The sequence below is a fragment of the Amborella trichopoda genome, chromosome 12 (assembly GCF_054954075.1).
Source record: "Amborella trichopoda isolate Santa Cruz 75 chromosome 12, AtrichopodaSantaCruz75HAP2 v2.0, whole genome shotgun sequence".
In the NCBI taxonomy this organism is placed as follows: domain Eukaryota; kingdom Viridiplantae; phylum Streptophyta; class Magnoliopsida; order Amborellales; family Amborellaceae; genus Amborella; species Amborella trichopoda.
The window spans coordinates 40245819-40266385 of NC_142347.1; the positions used below are offsets into that span (position 1 = coordinate 40245819).

Consider the following 20567-nt stretch of genomic DNA (forward strand, 5'->3'; position numbering starts at 1 on the left):
ATCACTGTTCATTGTACCTATAGGCATTGCGTAGTGTTTTCCGTATTATATATATTATATATTATTATTTATTATTTAAATATTATTAATTATTGATATAAAAATTATATTATATTATTCTTTATTATTTAAAAGTATTATATAAATATAGGGTGCGGTTTGTATAGAGCCTACCTTCAAATAATGTCAAGAAATGTGGTTTCAGTACTGGAAATCTTCGTAATAGCCTTAAAATAGTGTAGATCGGCATATCTATGAAAACTTGAAAATCTTGAAAATTGACGGTCCAAAATGCATTACAAATTATACTATTTTCAAAACATGAAATCCATTTTTTCTCATGTCCATGCATCTTGATGTCGAGATGATCAATTTGAGGATATTTAGAGATCAAAACAACCTCTTGTAATAAACTTTTTGTGATAGGCTCCAATTTGATTGTTCATAAAATAGAGGGATATATATATAATCATTGTTTAATTAGAGAGAACTTTGGTATGATGCATATTCGGTTTTAATTATTGTTGTGTGAGTTCTATTGATTTCTATGAGTTTTATGAAGTCTCTATCATCACTCTTGATCGATCCAAAGCCCTCAATGCCATGAACCTTGGTATCTCTCTGGTCACGATCTCTCTCTCTCTCTCTTTCTCTCTCTCTATTAACAATCATGAATTGCATACAACTCTCTCTCTTTGCACACTGAACCCTTTTTTTATAAATCTTCAAGGTATGAAGACCCTAACTCAGACTCCTCAAACCATATTTCACTAACACAGACGCACGATCTCTCTCTCTCTCTTTCTCTCTCTCTATTAACAATCATGAATTGCATACAACTCTCTCTCTTTCCACACTGAACCCTTTTTTTATAAATCTTCAAGGCATGAAGACCCTAACTCAGACTCCTCAAACCATATTTCACTAACACAGACGCAAGAGATAGAGAGAGATATTAACAATAAAACAACCGATAACATGTACATTCTAGACATACAATTCTAAAGTGAAAAAACAGTTATAATTATATAGGAGATAAGCGTGATACAAACACCAAAAAACAATTAACAATGGTCAACATGCACATTCTATTTTTAATAAAAGATCCTCATATTTCTTGCATCTCTCTCACAACTTGATGGTTCTGGAGTGGGTTTAGGTTCTACTCATAGAGTTAAGCTATGATGTAACCATGCCTAATTATATATAGTTCTCTCTCTCTTATTTCATTGAGTCATGAGTCTCCCTCTACTCTAAAGAATAAATACTTCTCTATTGACTATGCTACTTTCATGCATGGTAATAAAATAAAAATCACTCCATGCGTTCCACTACATGCATTACTACCACAACTCCAACCAATGCATTCATATATGGCATGCATTACTATAACAAATTCCAAACTCCCAAGTAAAAGCCCATATGAATAAACATTATTCAAATAATAAAACAACTGTGAAATCCTTAGAATGCCATGAAATAAGCAAAGACGAATATGTAAAAGAATTATAATCAATAAAGAGAAGAATTAATGAATAAAAGGAAAAGGAACAAAGATTCAAGACACGCATGCATACCTGTGTTTGTGTACACAAATTTGTTGAAGAAACTCGCAAAAAAATGGGAGATCCTTCTTATAAGGCGTCACCAACTCTAAAAAAGATTTGGAAATAAGACAAATATAAAAGCATGTATTTATATTTTTACCAACTTTATGAGAGGGTTTGAGTTAGAGATAGGTACCCATATTAGGAGGTTGGAACCAAAGAATAAGGAGCAAAAAAATTGGGGATGACTTGCATTTTCAACTTTTAGGAAAGGGTAGGATAAAATAAAAATAAAGATGCAAGATCTAATTGTTACCAACTTTATGAGGTTTTAAAAAAGGAAAAGATTTATATAAGGTTATTTTAAAATGTAAAAATAAAGATGCACCTAAAAAATCCATCCAAAAAAATTGTTTTAATATTGAAAAACCTTCTAATTGATCATCTCAACATCAAGAAATATGAATATGAAAAAAAAAAAAGATTTTGAGTCTAAGAAATAGTGCATATTACAACACATTATCTAAATCGTCCATTTTCAAGATTGTCATATGTTTATAGATCTAATTGATTTTAACCACTTTTGGAGTTCAAAATTTTATAATTAGATATGAATATATTTTTAGATAATCTGAAGAATTTTTTACACCAAAATTACATGTTATGATGAAATTTGGAAGTGCGCCTTAATTGGATTTTTTAAGGTTGCAACCTTATAACCACACCTTTGAAAAAAAAAACAGGAAGAAACAATGTTGAGATAAGGATAGATATATAAATCTCTCTCTCTTCTGTGCTTCTTTAATTAAGATATGGAAACATTATTGAGATAATGAGGGATATAGAAATCTCTCACTAAGGCATGGAGAGAAGGTTGATCTTTCTCTCTCCCTCTCATTAAAATCTGGAAACATAATCTTAGATATGGTATGCATGTCTTTTATTTCTCTCATTAAGATATAGAAACACAATCTTAGATATGGTATGCATGTCTTTTATTTCTCCTATATATAGTATTAGGGTACGGTTTGTATAGAGCCGAGGCTCTAAACAATCAAATTAGAGCTCACCTTTAAATAGTGTCGAGAAATATAGTTTCAATACTGGAAAGTTTTGTGATAGCTTTAAATTATATTTTCATCTTTAGTTATAAACTTTAAAGCTTAAAAATAGTGTAGATCAAGCAGATCTATGAAATCTTGAAAATTGACGGTCCAAAAATGTTTAGAAGATGCAGTATTTCTAAAATCATGAATCTTGATGTCGAGATGATCAATTTGATGATATTTGAACATCGAAACAACCTCTTCTAGTGAAAGTTTTGAAGTAGGTTCTAATTTGATTGTTTAGAGCTTAGGCTCTATATAAACTTTTCTCATATTATTATATAATAAGAAAGGTTTATATATATATATATATATATATATATATATATATATATATATATATATATATATATATATATATATATATATATATATATATATATATATATATATATATATATATATATATATATATATATATATATATATATATATATATATATATATATATATATATATATATATGTGTGTGAGTAATAATAACATAGGTTTGCTCCTATATATATTATTACTATAATCAAATAGGTTAAATTTTCATATTTTACAAATTTTAATTTGTTGGTACTTTCTCTCTCTTGTGATTAGTTGGGTAGTTGGGGATATGTATCTATTTTAAGAGGTTTGGGCCAAAAAATAGGGTAAAAAAGTATATTTGGGCATGACTTGCATGCACAACTTTTAGGAAAGGGTGGGATAAAACAATAAAATTCTTTAGGAGGTTTTAAAAAAATAGAGAAACAATGTTGAGATAAAGAGGATATGAAAATCTTTCATTAAAATATGGAAAGAACGCTTATCTCTCTCTCTCAAATTAAGATATGGAAATAATGTGAAGATAATCATCGATATGGAAATCTCTATCTCTAATTAAGATATTCGTTTAGTTGTATACTTCTAATTCCATTTAATTCTTATATTAACTTAGAATTGAATTCTTATATTATAAAAAAGTATAATTTTTATAACAAAAAGAAAAAAATCCTACCGAATCCCAATGGTCCAACATTTTTCAATCCAAGAAGGCTTTCACAGGCGAATATTTACTCTTGGTCAAGTTAAGTGTTGTCATCTTTCGTTGTCTTTATATATATATATATATATATATATCCTTTTATATTCTTTCAAATCAGTACAGCTCTGGAAGTGAAAGAAGGAAGCACAGTCTTGGAAGTGATCTCTCAACTGGCATTCCCAGGAGGCAAGGAATGAGAAAAGCAAGTGAAGGATAGCGATCGATGAGGAAATCTCTCTCTCTCTATGTAATTAACATATGGAAAGATAATCATAGATATGGTATGCATAACTTTCTCTCTTGAGTTTTATTTCTCCCATACATATTATTATATAATAAGATAGGTTAATTTTTATTTCTCATGCATGTATGATGTGCATATCTTTCTCTCTTGAATTTCATTTGTCCTATACATATCATTATTGAATAAGATAAGTTAATTTATATATATATATATATATATATATATATATATATATATATATATATATATATATATATATATATATATATACTTATTATAATAAGAAAGGTTAATTGTGTTGCTCATATATATATTACTATTATCAAATAGGTTAAATTTTCATATTTCACAAATTTTAGATTGTTGGTACTTTCTCTCTCTCGTGATTAGTTGAGAACAATAGGGGTTAAGTTGGGGATAGGTATACATTTTAGGAGGTTTGAACCAAAAAATGGCATACCTCTTGCCATATAAGTTAATATCTAATGACTAAGATAGAGTGTGGCATCCTTGTATCAAAGATGGATGATTTTATTTATTTTTTATAAGTAATATTAAGTTAAAGAATCATACTAGAGTCGGAAAAAACAAAAAAAAAAGGAAAATAAAGACCACTAAGTCGACCATTCCAAATTTTTAGTCGTACCCTCCCCATTTTTAAGGGCCTTGGAGATATCCTATTGCATCCCCGGTGTAGTGCACGCATCTTTGGTTCCTCAAAAGTTAACTTTAAGCAACAAATTATTAGAAAATGAAAATTTTTTTTACAAGGATGCTACTTTATAATGTAGAACTATGGATGCCCTTCAAAAATCCATCGGAAAATGCAGCTTTAATGATGAAAAACCCTTTGATTGAACATCTCGACATCGAGATGTATGACTATAAAAAATAAAAAGATTTTAAGTCTCAGAAATAGTACATTTTACAACATATTATCTATACCATCCATTTTCAAGATTTTCATATGTTTATAGACCTACTTGATTTTAACCATTTTTTAAATTAAAAATTTTATAATTAGATATAAAAATAGATTTTGAGATAATTCTTATAACATTTTTCATCAAAATTATCTACCATGATAAAATTTGAAGGTGCACCTTACCTCTACACCTACGGACGGATCCGTATGGCAACTGCACCATTAAAAAAATATCATTGGATTGTATGCTATGAGACCATTTTATTTTTTTTATATAAGGAGGTCATGATCAATTTTACTCATTGGATGTGAAATCCAAGAGATGACAGAAGCTACAACATTCAAAAAATTTTGCTTTGAACTTTGTGTCATAACAATGAGACATCCCTAACTACACAATTTCAAATTTGACCTATAGGGATAATTGTGACTTCCTTATATAAAAAGTAAATAGTCCCATTATGTACATTTTCAAATATCATTGTGTGCTCATAACCCTTTACTGACTCGTAAGAGGGGTCAAAATATCTCAATTAACGCTTGAAGATTTACTTTATAAATTTCATTTCACTCGTATACATCTTCAAAAACATATTTTAAAATGCAAAAATTCCGAGTTTTGGGTAGAAAACCTGTAACAACAAGGGAGTTTTGGGTAGAAAACCCATGGGCGTTTTAGTGATTTGACATATTCTAAACAAATAGGGTCCTCCCGTCATTTGGTTAGGGCCTATTAACTGTGCCAAATTATTAAAGGTGCAGTTTGCATCCGTAGGTGTAGAGATAAGGTGTTCCTTCAAATTTTATCATGATATATACTTTTGATGTAAAATGTTCATAGGATTATATCGAAAATTGTTTTATATCTAATTTTAAAATTTTAAATTTCAAAAATAGTTTAAATCAAGTAGATCTCTAAACATATAAAAATCTTGAAAATAGACGGTGTAGATAATATGTTGTAAAATATATTATTTCTAAGACGTAAAACTTTTTTATTTTTTATAGTCATACATCTCGATGTCGCAATGATCAACCAGGGTTTTTCAACATTAAAGCTACCTTTTCCAATGGATTTTTAAGATTTAAGAAGCATCCGTAGTTCTACATTATAGGGTAGCATCTTTATATAAACTTTTTCTAATTATTAAATCACTGCTTGTTTTCAAGCTAAAAGTTTTATTCACTTCATTTACTCTTTTTTAAAAGAAACCATTTTTCATTTTTCTTTTAAAAAAATTAATTTTCTTTTATTTTCAAATTTCTTATAAAAACTTCATTACCATCATTAATAAAAATTATTTTTTTATAAAAAAATCATTACCATTTTTTTATTTTTTATAAAAAAAATCATTACCATCGTTAGAGCCTTTTTTCAACTATAGGATATCAAAATAACATATGCCTATGGAAAATTTGTGGCCCAAGTGAGCCAAACAAAGCCTCTTTCGGCGGAAGTACGAATTTTAGAGTGTTTGTGGCACAAGTGAGCCAAACAAAGCCTCCCTCCGCGCGGAAGTACGAATTTGAGAGTGTTTTTTTTAATTTGAAATTTTGGGATCCACCTAATTATAACTGAATGCTTATACAAATTTAGGTTTTGAATTTATAAATATTTAGCTTATACAAATTTAGGTTTTGAATTTATAAATATTTAGATCATTGGATAGTTCGTGTGCACTTTTGCGACGATATTTTTTGGGTAATGTTCCTATAAGATCCTCCCCACCCATGTGTGTAAAACCCAAAAGATCACCATGATGATATTTTATTTCGTATAATGATCTTATAAGATCTTCCCTAACCTATGTGTATAATACCTCAAAAGATCGTTATTAAATGTGTATAAAACCTCAAAAAATACCATTAAAATTGATACATATCTCTAAAAAAAAATCTTTACCAAATTTAATAGCTATCCGTTAAGGTTGGGGTCCTCACTACACATATGAGTGAGGGAAAGTCCTTATAGGATCATTTCTCTTTTTTCAAAGTAGAGGGGGTTAAAATTTTTTTTTTTCTTTGAGGTCGTTTGTAGGACACCCAAAATTTGAAATAAAAAAGATATTCAAAGTAAGTTATGCTCAATGGAATAAATGGATAGTATACCTCTACGGGAGTAGAAAATCTTAGTTTAAAAAGAGTCTCCGGATCGGGGAGTTCTAATTCTCGGCCCCACTTTTATATCTTATTTATTTTAATCTTGCAAACCGGTTTTCGATATGGGGAACCCATCCATTTTTTTAAACCACTCTTTTCCCTGCCAAAAATACGATTCTCAACCTATAATTCCTTCAATCATGCCACGATATCAAAGTATCTTATAAAGATAATAAAAAATTAAAAGAAAGACTAAAAAGTTACAACGATAAACCAGAAAAATAATGAAAAGAAACCCAAGGTACTATCCACTTTACCGACACCCAGAATGTACACATGACCACTGAGCCCAGAACCCAACGCCCCAGCCTTCATTGCTGGAATCCTCACCGGAAAATCAACCCACACTCGCCGGAAAGTCAAAAGGCAATGGTTTCACAGAAGCCGAGTCAGATAAATCTTCATGAACAAAACCAAAGTTCCTTAGAACTTGATTATCTGCAAAATTAAGGGCTCTTTCCATACCTTTCCAACAATTTTCACCAGAATAAATCTTATTATGATCGCCACTGCAGGGTTGGCACCCTGTAAAATGAGTGACAAATGGCCTTCTCCAACTAAACCTCCCATTTCCTGCCTCTTTCAAATATGGCTCCCTCAATTCACCGAACTTCATGGCGAGTTTTTCCGGTTTCCTACGCCGGAGAATTGGCTGAGCTTTCTCCATGTCTTCATACCTTCTCGTGATGTTTTCGTAGGTGCCAATGATCTCGACCCAATAACCTTCAAAGTAATAAGAATTTTCCAAGAAAATTTTGTCACCCCATTTATCTCTCTCAGTTAAAAGCAAATAAACCAGAGCTGATTGATCATCTGATGCAGAGAAGAGCCTATCTGATAAAACAGAGGTTTGAGTTTTTCCTGCCTCTTCATAATTGGGGCTTTGGGGTCCAAAGCTTGCCCAAACCTCCATGAAATCCATGGACCATTGACAATTTCTGATAAGAAAAATCCCAGCATTTAAGCTAGTCCAACTTCTATTTTGATAAACCAGGTGATCCCATCCATGGACTATTAGGTTATGGTCTCTGTACTTCTGTAATGGAAGCTTGAACTCCATATCTGTAAAAGCCGCATCGGAGTCGACCCAATAAACCCATTCGACCTCGGGGTGAGCCAACATGGCTGCTTTCACAGTTGGGATTTTAGACCAGAAGGTGAACATCTTCGGTTGAAAGAGAAGAGTGTTATAAAAGATGTCATAGCCATGGAGCCTGCAATAATCGACCTTATTCTTGAAAAATCTAAGTAAAAGGTGATCCCCAACTGGGTTTCTGCAGGGCTTTGCTTGAGAGCCAGTGACGAGCAACACTTTTTCCTCTGAATTTAGAGAGAGAGAGGGGTTTTGTTCCATCCATTGTCGACGATTCTGGTCCCAATTTTTTATCGGCTTCTCAACTCTGTAAGAGAGGTTTGGGTCATCATAGAACGTAGGGATTGTGGAAAACGGGTTTTGGAGCTTGGGGTGGTGACAGTCATGGGCTAATGGGGGATTAGGGTTTTGAGGCTTGACCTCAGAGAAAGAAGTGGTAGTAATGGCCGTGGGGTTACAGAGAGAGTAAATGGCATAGATGAGTAACAGAGCAGCCATGGCGCCTCCAGTGAAGATCAGCGTATCTGTTAAATGATCAGGTTTTAGGCGACACTTTCTTGCGAGCCATGGTTTACTGGTTCGAGAGGAGAGACAAAGAGGTGGTAGGTTTTGAGGTTTTGCCATGGCGGTGGCGGTGGAAGAGAGAGGAGGTGGTGAAGAGAGGGAAGGGTCTGAGGCCATTTTTAGAGAGGGGATTGTTTGCCAAATGGTGGCCTCGCTTAACAGGTGTTGTATCTGGGTTCAAGCAAACTGTCTAGAGAGAGACTAACTTCTTAAGTTGCAGAGAGCCCAGAGAGAGAAAGGACTTAACAAGTGAAAGAAAGAAAAAAATTAAATTATCAGTGAGTTGTGAATCGTGAAATAAAAAACTGAAAAATGTATTTAAAGAGTAAAGGGGCTGAAGAGTGAGGGGTGTTTAAAGAAAAAGTAACAGAAGATTGACGAGTGTGTTTATACTTTACAGTTTATAGAGAGAGAAAAGTTTCGGAGAATTAGGGTTTGATTTGTTTTGTTTTGTTTTATCGAGGAAGTTGAATAGGATGTGTTGTTTCCGGTATCCGCGATTCTGTGCGGGTTTTCGTCGGTGGAGAGTGAAAGAAAATTTAAGAGAGAGAAAGTTGAAGATAAGGTGAAAGTTTCCGTCTGCACCGATCCTTTTACCATTTCTTGTACGTAGATGACTTTCGGTGAGCAGACAATGTGGCCTTTAATAAATGAGGTGTTTCTTTCTCGGGAAAATTACTTATCATTTTAAGTGTTTTTATAATTTCAATTTTTTTCGTTATTATTACTCTACTTATTTTATATCATTATTACAATAATTTGTCAACATTTAAAAATAAATAAATTACCTTTTTCGGATTTTTAAAAATCCGAAATTTATTTTTGTATGAACTAAATATGATTTATTTTTCAGATTTTCAAAATTGAAATTTTTTTTTATTTTTGGATTTTTAAAATCTTAAAATTACAAAATAAAAGTTCTACAATTTTGGAGTCCGAAATGTTTTTTTATTTGAGATACTAAAGTTATGAAAATAGGGAATTTTTGGACTTTGCTAGTCTGATTTTTTTATTTTATTATTTATCTTAAAGATCCAAAATAGGGAAATTGCAAACCTTGTACTTTGAATTCTGCTTTTATTTCGAGATAAAAAATAGGGTAATTTTGAGGCTCATAGTTTATGTATACTATAAAAATATTTTAATGTAATATTTGAATGTAATAAGTGGAAATAATAATAATGCTTAAAATAATATTATATATATATATATAAAAAAAAAAAAAAAAGACACTACAAAATGCATATAGGCGAAAATGAACCGTGATTTCGTGTACTTTCATCACTGTCCAAAGTTCATCGCACGATCACAATTGTTCGATAGTATTTCATTTTTTATTTTTATTTTTACAAATCTGAATGACCTAAAATTTGGAGCGTGTGTTCATAGAAATTAGGCGAATCTATGAAAAAATATCAAAAAAATAGTTTACATGAAAATAATTGACCAAAATACCCTTAAAATGTTTCAAGGGTATTTTGATCAATTTTATTTTCGTAAATTATTTTTTTATATTTTTATTAGGTGCGTCTCACTAAGATGTACACACTCTCCAAATTTCAGATCATTCCAATTTTTAGAAAAAAAATAATGAAAAATAAAATGTTACCAGACAATCGTGACAATGCGATGAACTTTGGACAGTGATGATGGTAGATGAAATCACTGTTTATTTTTACCTAAAGGACTTAGGAAGACTTTTCCTATATATATATATATATATATATAAATGATCATGTGAGCCGGTGGACTCACAAAAGACAATGAGCCCTACGGCCAAATTGAATCTGGGCCGATCTAACGATTACGGATGTCCGATAGTATTTGAATTTTTTTTTTTTTTTTTTTATAAGTCTAAACCATTTGAAATTTTAGGCTATGCGTTCTTTTCATCAAGCCACACCTGATAAAAATATAAAAAACATAATCCGCAAAAACAAAATAACCAAAATATCCCCTGAAACTTTTTGGGGGTATTTTGGTCAATTTATTTTAGGTAAAATATTTTTTTGATATTTTTCGAATATTCATCTATTTTTTATGAACACATGTCTAAAATTTCAAATGATTTGGATTTATAGAAAATAAAATAAAAATTAAACACTATCGGACATCTGTGATCGTCAGATCGGCCCAGATTCAATTTGGACTATTGGGGTCATATGTTCATATGAGCTAGTGGGCTAACCTCAGCTTTTTCCTATATATATATATATATATTAAGGTGCTCACACTATAGAATAATTTATCGTTGTACTCAACAAAATTTGAACATTTATATGTATTTGTTTTGTACATAGATTTCGTTTTTTTTTATAAATAAATGCCACTAGTGTACTCCATGTAGGTGATATTACATCTCATGTGGATGATATCATATCCTTATTAAAAAAATGATCAATGTACGAAATAAAGGTATAGAACTGTCTAAAATTTGTTGAGTATAATGATAAATAATTTCATAGTGTGTATATATATATATATATATATATATATATATATATATATATATATATATATATATATATATATATATATATATATATATATATGGTAAAGTCTTCCCACTGGCTATAGACGAAAATGAACAGTGATTCACCCACCCTCATCACTATCCAAAGTTCATCACACGTTCACGATTATCCAGTAGTATTTCATTTTTTAGTTTTTTTCTACAAATCAGAATGACTTTAAATTTGAAGTGTGCGTATATCTTAATGATGCGTACCTAATAAAAATATGAAAATAATAATTTGTAAAACAAATTGACCAAAATACCTCCAAAAGTTTTAAGGGTACTTTGGTCAATATTTTTCATGTAAAATATTTTTATGATATTTTTTATATATTCGTCTATTTTTTATAAACACACGTTCTAAATTTCAGGTCAATCCGATTTATAAAAAGAAAAATGAAAATGAAACACTACAAGATAATCGTGACCTTGCGATGAACTTCAAATGGTGATGAGGGTAAGTGAAATTACTGTTCATTTTTGCCTATAGGCATTTTATAGTATCTTTATATATATATATATATATATATATATATATATATATATATATATATATATATATATATATATATATATATATATATATATATATATAAATGGATGTTGTCAACCTACAGGCTGACTGCTATAGTGTCAGCCAATGGTCTAGATTGAATCTGGGCCAATTTGACGGTCACGACCTTATTTTTTATTTGAAATTTTATTGTTTTTCTAACCAAATAACTTGAAAATTTAGGCGTACATTCTACTCATCAAGACGCACGTAATAAAAATATATAAAAATAGTAATTCGTAAAATATAAATCGACCAAAATAGCCCCAAAAATGTTTAGGGGTATTTTGATCAATTTATATTTTTTAAATTATTTTTTTAATATTTTTATTAGATTCTACTAGTTTTTAAAAATAAACATTTAAAATTTCAAATGATTTGGATTTGTATAAAAATAAAATAAAAATTCAAATATGAAATGAAGTCATGACCATTAGATTGAACTCAGATTCAATATGGGCTGTTGACTGATACTGTAGCTGTCAAACCGTAGGGTGATAGGATCTTATCCATTTACCTTTTATATTAGGTGATCATAATTAATCTTGACCATTGGATGTGAAATTGGGTGGCTGCATTTATTTCATTGAATAAGTTCAAAGTTCAAAAGAAATTTTCTCAAACTTTGTGGCACACCCAAACTATCAGACTTCTTATTGGATAGTTATAAATAATTGTAACCTCCTTATACTAAAAGTAATTGGATAGTTATAAATAATTATAACCTCCTTATACTAAAGGTAAATTTGAAGCGAACTAAAGGTATATTTGAAGCGTTTCAATCTTCTTATATAAAACACTTTCGAATGGGCACTGCTCAACCATTGGAAAAAGAGATTGCACGATTTGATGGTTTCTTTCAACATTCAACCATTGGACAAGAGATTGCACGATTTGATGGTTTCTTTCAATATAATTGGTGTAACAAAATTTCATCTCTCGCTCAAGGGTGCTAATGGGGTTGGGTTGATTCGTGGACCCAACAGGTCAGGGTTTGGATCCCGATTTGGGTCCATTTGATCTTGATTGACTCAGGGTCGGGTTTAGGTTTGGGTCTAGCTTAAATCTTGTTTGGTCGGGTTGAGTCTGGTACAAAACGAGATCAACCTAACCCGACCCAGTATATACTAATATAAACACATACTAATAATATTAAGCATATAACATAAAATATATATACTGCAATTTTTTATACTTTTTATTTGTAGACTTGTATCTGAATCGACCCTGAGGGTCGAGTCCTTGCCTAACCTGGGTTCGAGTCCAACTTATAATGAGTCAAACCATGTCCGGGTCGGAATTGATCTGATCCATTTCCACCCTTACGCACTCTCTCTCTCTCTCTTAGAGTTTTTTTTTTCTTCGTAGTTCAGCAACATGAAACATAATTGAGGTGTATCGCTACTAAATATGAGCTGCTAGCCACTCAAGCCCAAGCCAATTCCACTCTTTGTAAGAGATTTGACAAGGGGAAGCCTTAACAAGCATCGAACCTTCGACCTCATAAAGGGGTGGCAATGGACTTGATCCTGGTGGGTAGACTCAACCTAGTCCGGATATGATTCAAAAATTTGGACTTGGCAGGTAGGGTCTAGGTCCAAGTCCATATAGACCCCGATTCAAATCCGGGTTCCACAATACATTTTCGAGTCTACATCTGGGTCCAAGCAGACCCAACCCGATGCCACCCATACTCCCCGTCCCGGATTTCACACCATGGAACAGCGCCATGCTACACGGTCTACCTTGTGAGTCCGTTATTGAACATGGCCCCAACAATATTGAACATGGCCCCTACGATAGTACACTTTTCTTGTGAAATTCCGATCTCTTTCTTTTTTCGATGAGAAATTTACATTCGGAGGTCAATTATAAAATGAGATCACGATTGTTCAAAATTACGGACAACGGTTTATACTGTGCTAAACAAACAACTATTCGATGTTTAAAATACGGGATAGCTATTTGTTATCTGCAAAACCACCTAACCCTCTCTCCAAACATCTTAACCCTTCTCTCGCACACACTCTCTCCCCAAAACCATCCCTCTTTCAAGTCTAGATGTGATGAATTGAAAAGCAAGGGAAAAAAGTCGTAACCCTTCTCTCTCTCACCCAAATCCATCTCTCGTTCAAGCCTAAATGTGATGAATTTAAAAGCAAGGGAAAAAGGCGGGGAATTTTAGCCCTTTTCAGTTTTCACCGCTGCCTTATCTCTTTCTCTCTCTAAACCCATCTGCTCTGCCATGGCAGAGCACCATTCCCCTCTGTTTTTATTCCTAAAACCATGTCCCATCCAATAGTGCCCCATTGCCAGTGCGTCTCTTTCTCTCTTTCTCGATACCAGTTTCTCTTACTGGAGGATTCTTCTGCTGAAGAAAACTCTACTTTCTCTAGCCATTGAAATACAGTCCATATTGAAGTATCAGTAGAGTTGCCCGCAGCTTCTTCTCCTTTCTCTCGCTAATTCCTTCCCTTGATGCCCGTACACCTTTTTTTTAGGGCTTCCATTGTCTCTCTTTGTAAGTCGTGCGCTCATTTCTCTCTCCAAAGCCCTTTTTCTCAATGTCGAGCTCTCGTATTTTCTCTCTACGATTTTTAGTTTCCATGCTTTTTGACCCTGAAAAGCTCTCTGTTCCATGACTTTCGATCCTCTCTCGTTCCCAGACCCAACATTTCTCATTAAATCAGTATTTAAGAGTCATATTCTATCTGTTTCTCTCTCTCTCTAAAACCCATTGCTCCCCTCCCATCAAAACCATGGGGCGTGCAACCAGGTGGCTCAAGAGCCTCTTTTGTGTGGGCAAAAAGAATCAAAGTGACCGAAAAGACAAGAAGCGCTGGGGATTTGCCCCGGATCCGTCAAAAGACTATTCCATCTATAGAGAGAACGGTTTTTCAAGATAGCAGATACGTGTCTGGTATTTTAAACACCTAACAATTGTTTTGTATAGCACAGTACCAAACAAGGAGTAACTTTGGAAAAAAAAAAAAAAAACCGTGAGGGGGGTGCCCTTAGTAATTTGAGACAAATGTGATATCATTTTGTAATTGACCCATTCAATATGGTCCGTACATAAATTTATCTTCTTCTTGTATGCGAAAAAAGGCAGAAACACTACAACTAAATACCAGTAAGCATTTCTCTCACTGAGAGAGAGAGAAACTCGCTTTCTAGCACGCTGCCTGTGGGATCATATAATATATTGTATACAAAGAGATCAGTTATCTTTCATACATTGAGGCCTTATAATTATTCTTGTCCCGCGAATTTCATAATGGGCATCGTAAGAGTGTCACTGAATAAATATAAAATTCCAAAAAAAATATTTCTAAGACTTCGTGACTCACTCTAAGCTATCCACTTTGATATCTAATAAGTGAAAATGATTGTGACTTCTATATACAAAAGATAAAAGACTCGGTTTCTATGCGGCCTAACCCGCATATAAAAAAATACGGTCCTATAAATCAATCTATTTTTAAGAAGGACTTTTTGACTTCATTTATACGGACATGTAATCTCTAACATAGAGATCATGGATATGAAAAAATAAGTAAATTTTAAAGACTAGAAATAATAATTCTGGTAAAGAAACATTTGGACCTTTAGTTTCTATTGTTTTTAGATGGAAGACCGACTTGCATTCATCTTTAAGATAGATATTTTACACTTTTTGGACCACATATGTAGTCATGCGGTCTAACCCGTATAAAACAATTTTTCAAAGATAAATGGTATCTTTGTAGACAATCCCATTATACATATGACTATTTATTGTTAGGAAAATTATTAAAATATCTATTAGAGATGAATTTCTCCCTTTGGAGCTAATTCAACTCAAGGCCATGAATTTTTCTATGGGTATCTGTCAAAAACTTTGATAAATTTCCTTTCCTTTTAATGCATGAAGGTCATAAACGTATATGTGAAATTCGAGAGCTTAAAGAATGTCATAAAATTTGAGAAATTTTTGTAGGACTTTGAGCTGATTGACACATTCTAAACTGCCCAATTTTAAATTTAACAGCTAAAAGTTATTGTGGCTTAAATGTATAAATCTTCAATAGATATAAATTTGATTATTTCAAATCCTTGTGATGCAAAAAGTTAAAATAGAAAAGCGGGCAGTTTTGTTAAGGGAAAAGTTTATATAGAGCCGAGGCTCTAAACAATCAAATTTGAGCGTACCTCAAAATTTTTACTAAAATAGGTTGTTTTGATTCTTAAATTGATCATCTTGACAGCAAGATGCATGGACATGAGAAAAAAATGGATTTCAAGTTTTGGAAATAGTGTGTTTTGTCATGCATTTTTGGATTGTCAAGTTTAAAGATTTTCAAGTTTTCATAGATCTCTCAATCTATACTATTTTTGAAGCTTTAAGCTTTATAAATAAAGATGAAAATATGCTTTAAGGCTATCAAGAAGATTTCCAGTATTGAAACCACATTTCTTGACACTATTTGAAAGTAGGCTCCAATTTGATTAGTTAGAGCCTAGGCTCTATACAAACCGCACCCACCTTTAAAAGCCTTGATCGATCAGGCGAATTAGCTAGTTAGGAAATCAGTCTAGATCAACGTTTCACCGATCTAGATCGGAAATCCAGTTGAGATAATTAATTAATAAAAAATAAAAAATAAAAAATTTTAAATGTAAAATCCAGGTGATTGGCTCATCAACAACGGCAGGTTACTTGAAAGAACTAGATGATTCTATCAGAGAACCTTCATGTTCTTGTTGGATATGGTGATATCCAAAGTCACCCACATATGAAAATCTCATATTATGTGGAATTGAGATTAATATTGATAAGCTTCCGAAATAAAATAGAAATCCAAAAAGATTAGGACTTTAGGATACATCTTTTGGTTTTTGAGATATATGTAACATCTATAGGAAGTTTCCTACTTAGTGTGGACTGATAATCTTATATATATGATATGAAAGATGAAAGACTATGTGTGTCATATTTGGGTCACTATATAAGAAATGTGACTTCCTCTCAGTTTCCTACTTAGTGTGGACTCCTAATCTTATATATATATATATATATATATATATATATATATATGATGAAAGATGAAAGACTATGTATGCTCTATTTGGGTTACCGTATGAAAATGTGGCTTTAGAGAGGCAATACCTCCTCTTCATCAGTGGCAAGGCATCCCCTTAGAGAGAAAAGAGCTTCATATGGAGAGAAACGAGACGGATGTACCTCATGTAGATTGAGAGGCTGATTATTGTAGAGAATCGGTTCTCATGAAGATTTTGGGTGGTTTCCCCTTTTAGTGAGAGAATCTCGGTTGCTCTCAAGGGTCTCTTCCTAGACAATGGTTTAACTGTGGAATAGAGATATATAGGTCTCTTTTTTTACAATGATTTAGCGGTAGAATAGAGATAGATACGTCTCTTTTTTTACAATGATTTAGAGGTGGAATAGAGATAAATGATCTCTTTTTGGACAATGATTTAGCTGTGGAATAAATATGAAGGATCGGCAGGTCGTGCAGATCACGAGAGTGGGTCTAAAATGGTTTGCTCGACTGGATTTTGTGGAGGATTAGAGAGGTAACTCAATGTCCCAAAATCTATGACGTAATTTTCATTGGTGTAGTGGATTTCAGTTTGTCGTGCCTATAGATGTATCCCTCTTAGGGTGAACATGTAAATCTTTGTATTCTTTTGATGTATGTGTTTTATACTTCATTCTTGTATTATGACTCGTGCTATCTTTTGCTTTTAATTGGGTAAGTATACGATCTTCGTGGAATCCAATTTTTGGGATTCCTCTTTCCGTATCTAAGAGTAATATTAAATCCTAACAGTTCATTCATGACATTACTCAATTCAAATTCGGCGATTTCGATTTAACAAGGTAATTTTTTAAAGGAAAAAATTTTTGTAGAGTCGAGGCTCTAAACAATCAAATTTGAGCCTACTTCAAAATGTTTATTAGAAGAGGTTGTTTTGATACCCAAATATCTTCAAATTGATCATCTCGACATCAAGATGTACAGACATGAGAAAAAATGGATTTCAAGTTTTAGAAATAGTGTATTTTGTAATGCATTTTTAGACCGTCAATTTTCAAGATTTTCAAGTTTTCATAGACATGTTGATCTACCCTTATTTTGAAGCTTTGAACTTTATAAATAAATATAAAAATATATTTTAAAACTGTCACGAAGATTTCTAATAATAAAATCGCATTTCTCAACCCACTATTTGGAGGGAGGCTCTATACAAACCGCACCCATGATTAAAACACTGGGGATGATCAGGTATTTTTAACTATGATCCACCGAGGTGTCTAAGTGGTAATAAATTTAAAAGTCACATCTAAGGTTAAATCAAAACATAAAATTTGAGCACATAGTCGTTCTAAAGTACTTTGACCAAATAATCATTCTAAAGCAGTTTGCTCATTTAAATATAATATTTTTTAGAAAACATCACAAGAGACATTTGCGTGGTATGAACATGGTGATCTTTAAACAAGCCGGAGATTTCGGTAAAAAGGACATGTTGTATGCGGGAATTTGTAAGAAAGCAGTAGAGCATAATAAAAGAGATGAGGGCGTGTCACGCAAAAGGTCGACTGTGGAACCACGCTTGTGGGCCCTCCAACCTTAAAAACAGGAGACGCTTTCCATGTGACCCTCGCTGCATAATACAAATGGAGAGAGAGCTCGTGCTCGTGCTCGTGCTCTTGCTCTTGCTCTTGCCCTTGCCCTTGCTCTTGTGGGACACAATCTTAGCACCATTCAACCAAATATTCGTCGTTATTTGCCTCATGTTTGTTACTAACCAGTCACGGGGTGGTAATGGTCCCGGCCCAGATGGTCCGCGGTTTAAAAATTGGACTTGAGAGTAGTTAGGATTGGGTTCAAATCTGAGTTGGGTTTGGGGCTAAGATTTGGACCCAAACACTGTCTGGTTTGCGTCTGGATCCATACAGACACAACTGGATCCGATCTGAATAGTATTAATATTTAAATATTTTTTATTTGTCAAAAAAATATTTAAATATTTATGAAATAAATATAACTATATATTTTATTTATAATATATATATACTATGAGACCCTTCCACACACATGTAAGTAGAACACTAAAAGATCACCATTAAATTTTGACACGGATATCTAAAAAAGTTATCAATAAACGGATTCACCGAAGTCCAACGCCTATGTGATAACTTTTCTAAATATCTGTATCAAAATTTAATAGTGATTTTTTGAGGTCCTACTCACACATGTCTTACTCACATGGGTGTGAGAGGGTCTCATAGTGTCATTACTTTATATATATAAACAAAATATTTAAATCTTTATATTGTTTATTTTTTTATTCAGGTCCAATTAGGCTCGGGTCCCACAAAAAATTTTCGGGTTTAGGTCCTGGCCCAACCCTAATTTTGTCTTACCCTGACGTGAAGCCACGTGTGTAGGTTTAGATTTGTTTTGTTCCGTGTAAATTACAGTCTTTATATGATATTCAGAACCAATGAATAATTCGCTTTCATAGCTCAGTTGGTTAGAGCACCCGTTTAGTAAGCGGGAGGTCTTGAGTTCAAATCTCAATGAAAGCAATCAAAAAGTGAATTTCGAGGAAGCCCGATTTTTGTTGTGTTGTGGGGCCTTTGAAAAATGATTCCTCGGAAACCCGATTGGCCCACTTTTTTTTAATAGGCCTTCGTAAAAATGAATCCTAGGACAATTGGGGGCCCACGTTTTCAAGTTACTGTAATAATGCTCTTTAAAAGCATGAAATGTTTAAAAAAGATTTATGCTTTTGTAGTGGGGCTCGTGTCGAAGTACGATTCAACCACATTTTTCAAATTATTTAGATTGTATTTTCAAAGCTAGTGAGAGAAGGTTTTGAATTTTGGAGTGCCGCTTTGCCCAATAACTAAGCTTTGTATTATGAAGTTATGGTAAATGATATTATACTGCCTTAGGAGTATACTATCCATTTGCTCCCTCGGGTAAAATCTTTTTAAAACTCCAAAATTTTAGAGATATAACCACTTTAATATATGAGAAAGCTTTCTATGTTCTCCCTACATAGAAGTTTTATCTTTGCCTTTATCGAACCCTCCATTTTTGAATGGAGGGCTAAGATTGCTCCAATCACAATGTCACATCTTTATACTATTTTAGTTTTAATTTTTTTTCTATAAAACTATTTTGACACCAAATATTGGACGTCCATTCCTCTATTATATTCGTATTAATGAAAAATATAAAAAAAATATTTTCAATAAAATAAAATGACCAAATCTTTGAAAGTTTTAAGGGGTATTTTGATCATTATATTTTATTGAAAAATTATATTAAAATTGTATTCAGAATTTTTCTGAATATGATTTTAAAAAAAAATTCAGAAAAATTGTATTAAAAAAAATTAAAAATAAAATACTTTGAGACGTCGGATCTAAGATCAAAAGGTGGGTGTCTCTCTTGATAAAAAAATAGACGGCTGGATGGTAGGGGAGGATAGAACTTCTATGTTGTAGGGAGAACATAGAAAGCTTTCCCTTAATATATAGGTTCCTTTAAGCATGATATAACCACTTTAATATATAGTTTAATCTCAATAAAAATAATGTCTTAATTGCACCCTTTAAGCACCTGGAAAAAAAAAATTAGTGTTTTAAGATTGAAAAGAAGCCGTCCAATTTTTAAAGGGTGAAATATAAGTATTTAAAAATCCAATTCTTTTAAAAAATAATCATCTAATGATTCTAAAGTGGTTACCAAAATTTCAATTTGAAAAAATCTTCCCGTCATCTGAGTGAGGGAGTATAATAAATTATGCTCCAAGGGAGCATGGTATT

At 32.3% G+C, this 20567-nt stretch overlaps 1 protein-coding gene and 1 non-coding gene across 2 annotated transcripts; one reads left to right on the plus strand and one right to left on the minus strand.

Moving 5' to 3' along the window:
* Window positions 1–7135: 7135 nt before the first annotated feature.
* LOC18446961 (galactomannan galactosyltransferase 1) lies at window positions 7136–9236 on the minus strand. Its single transcript, XM_006857065.4, has one exon. The coding sequence runs from the start codon at window positions 8766–8768 to the stop codon at window positions 7332–7334; it is 1437 nt and encodes a 478-aa protein (XP_006857127.1). The 5' UTR covers window positions 8769–9236; the 3' UTR covers window positions 7136–7331.
* A 10009-nt stretch (window positions 9237–19245) lies between these two features.
* On the plus strand, window positions 19246–19319 carry TRNAT-AGU (transfer RNA threonine (anticodon AGU)). The gene has a single exon. It is a non-coding gene; the product is annotated as a tRNA-Thr (tRNA).
* Window positions 19320–20567: the final 1248 nt, after the last annotated feature.

What these genes read in the sequence shown, in the direction of transcription:
- LOC18446961 (XM_006857065.4), bottom strand. Translation starts at nt 8,768, where the DNA reads ATGGCCTCAGACCCTTCCCTCTCTTCACCACCTCCTCTCTCTTCCACC.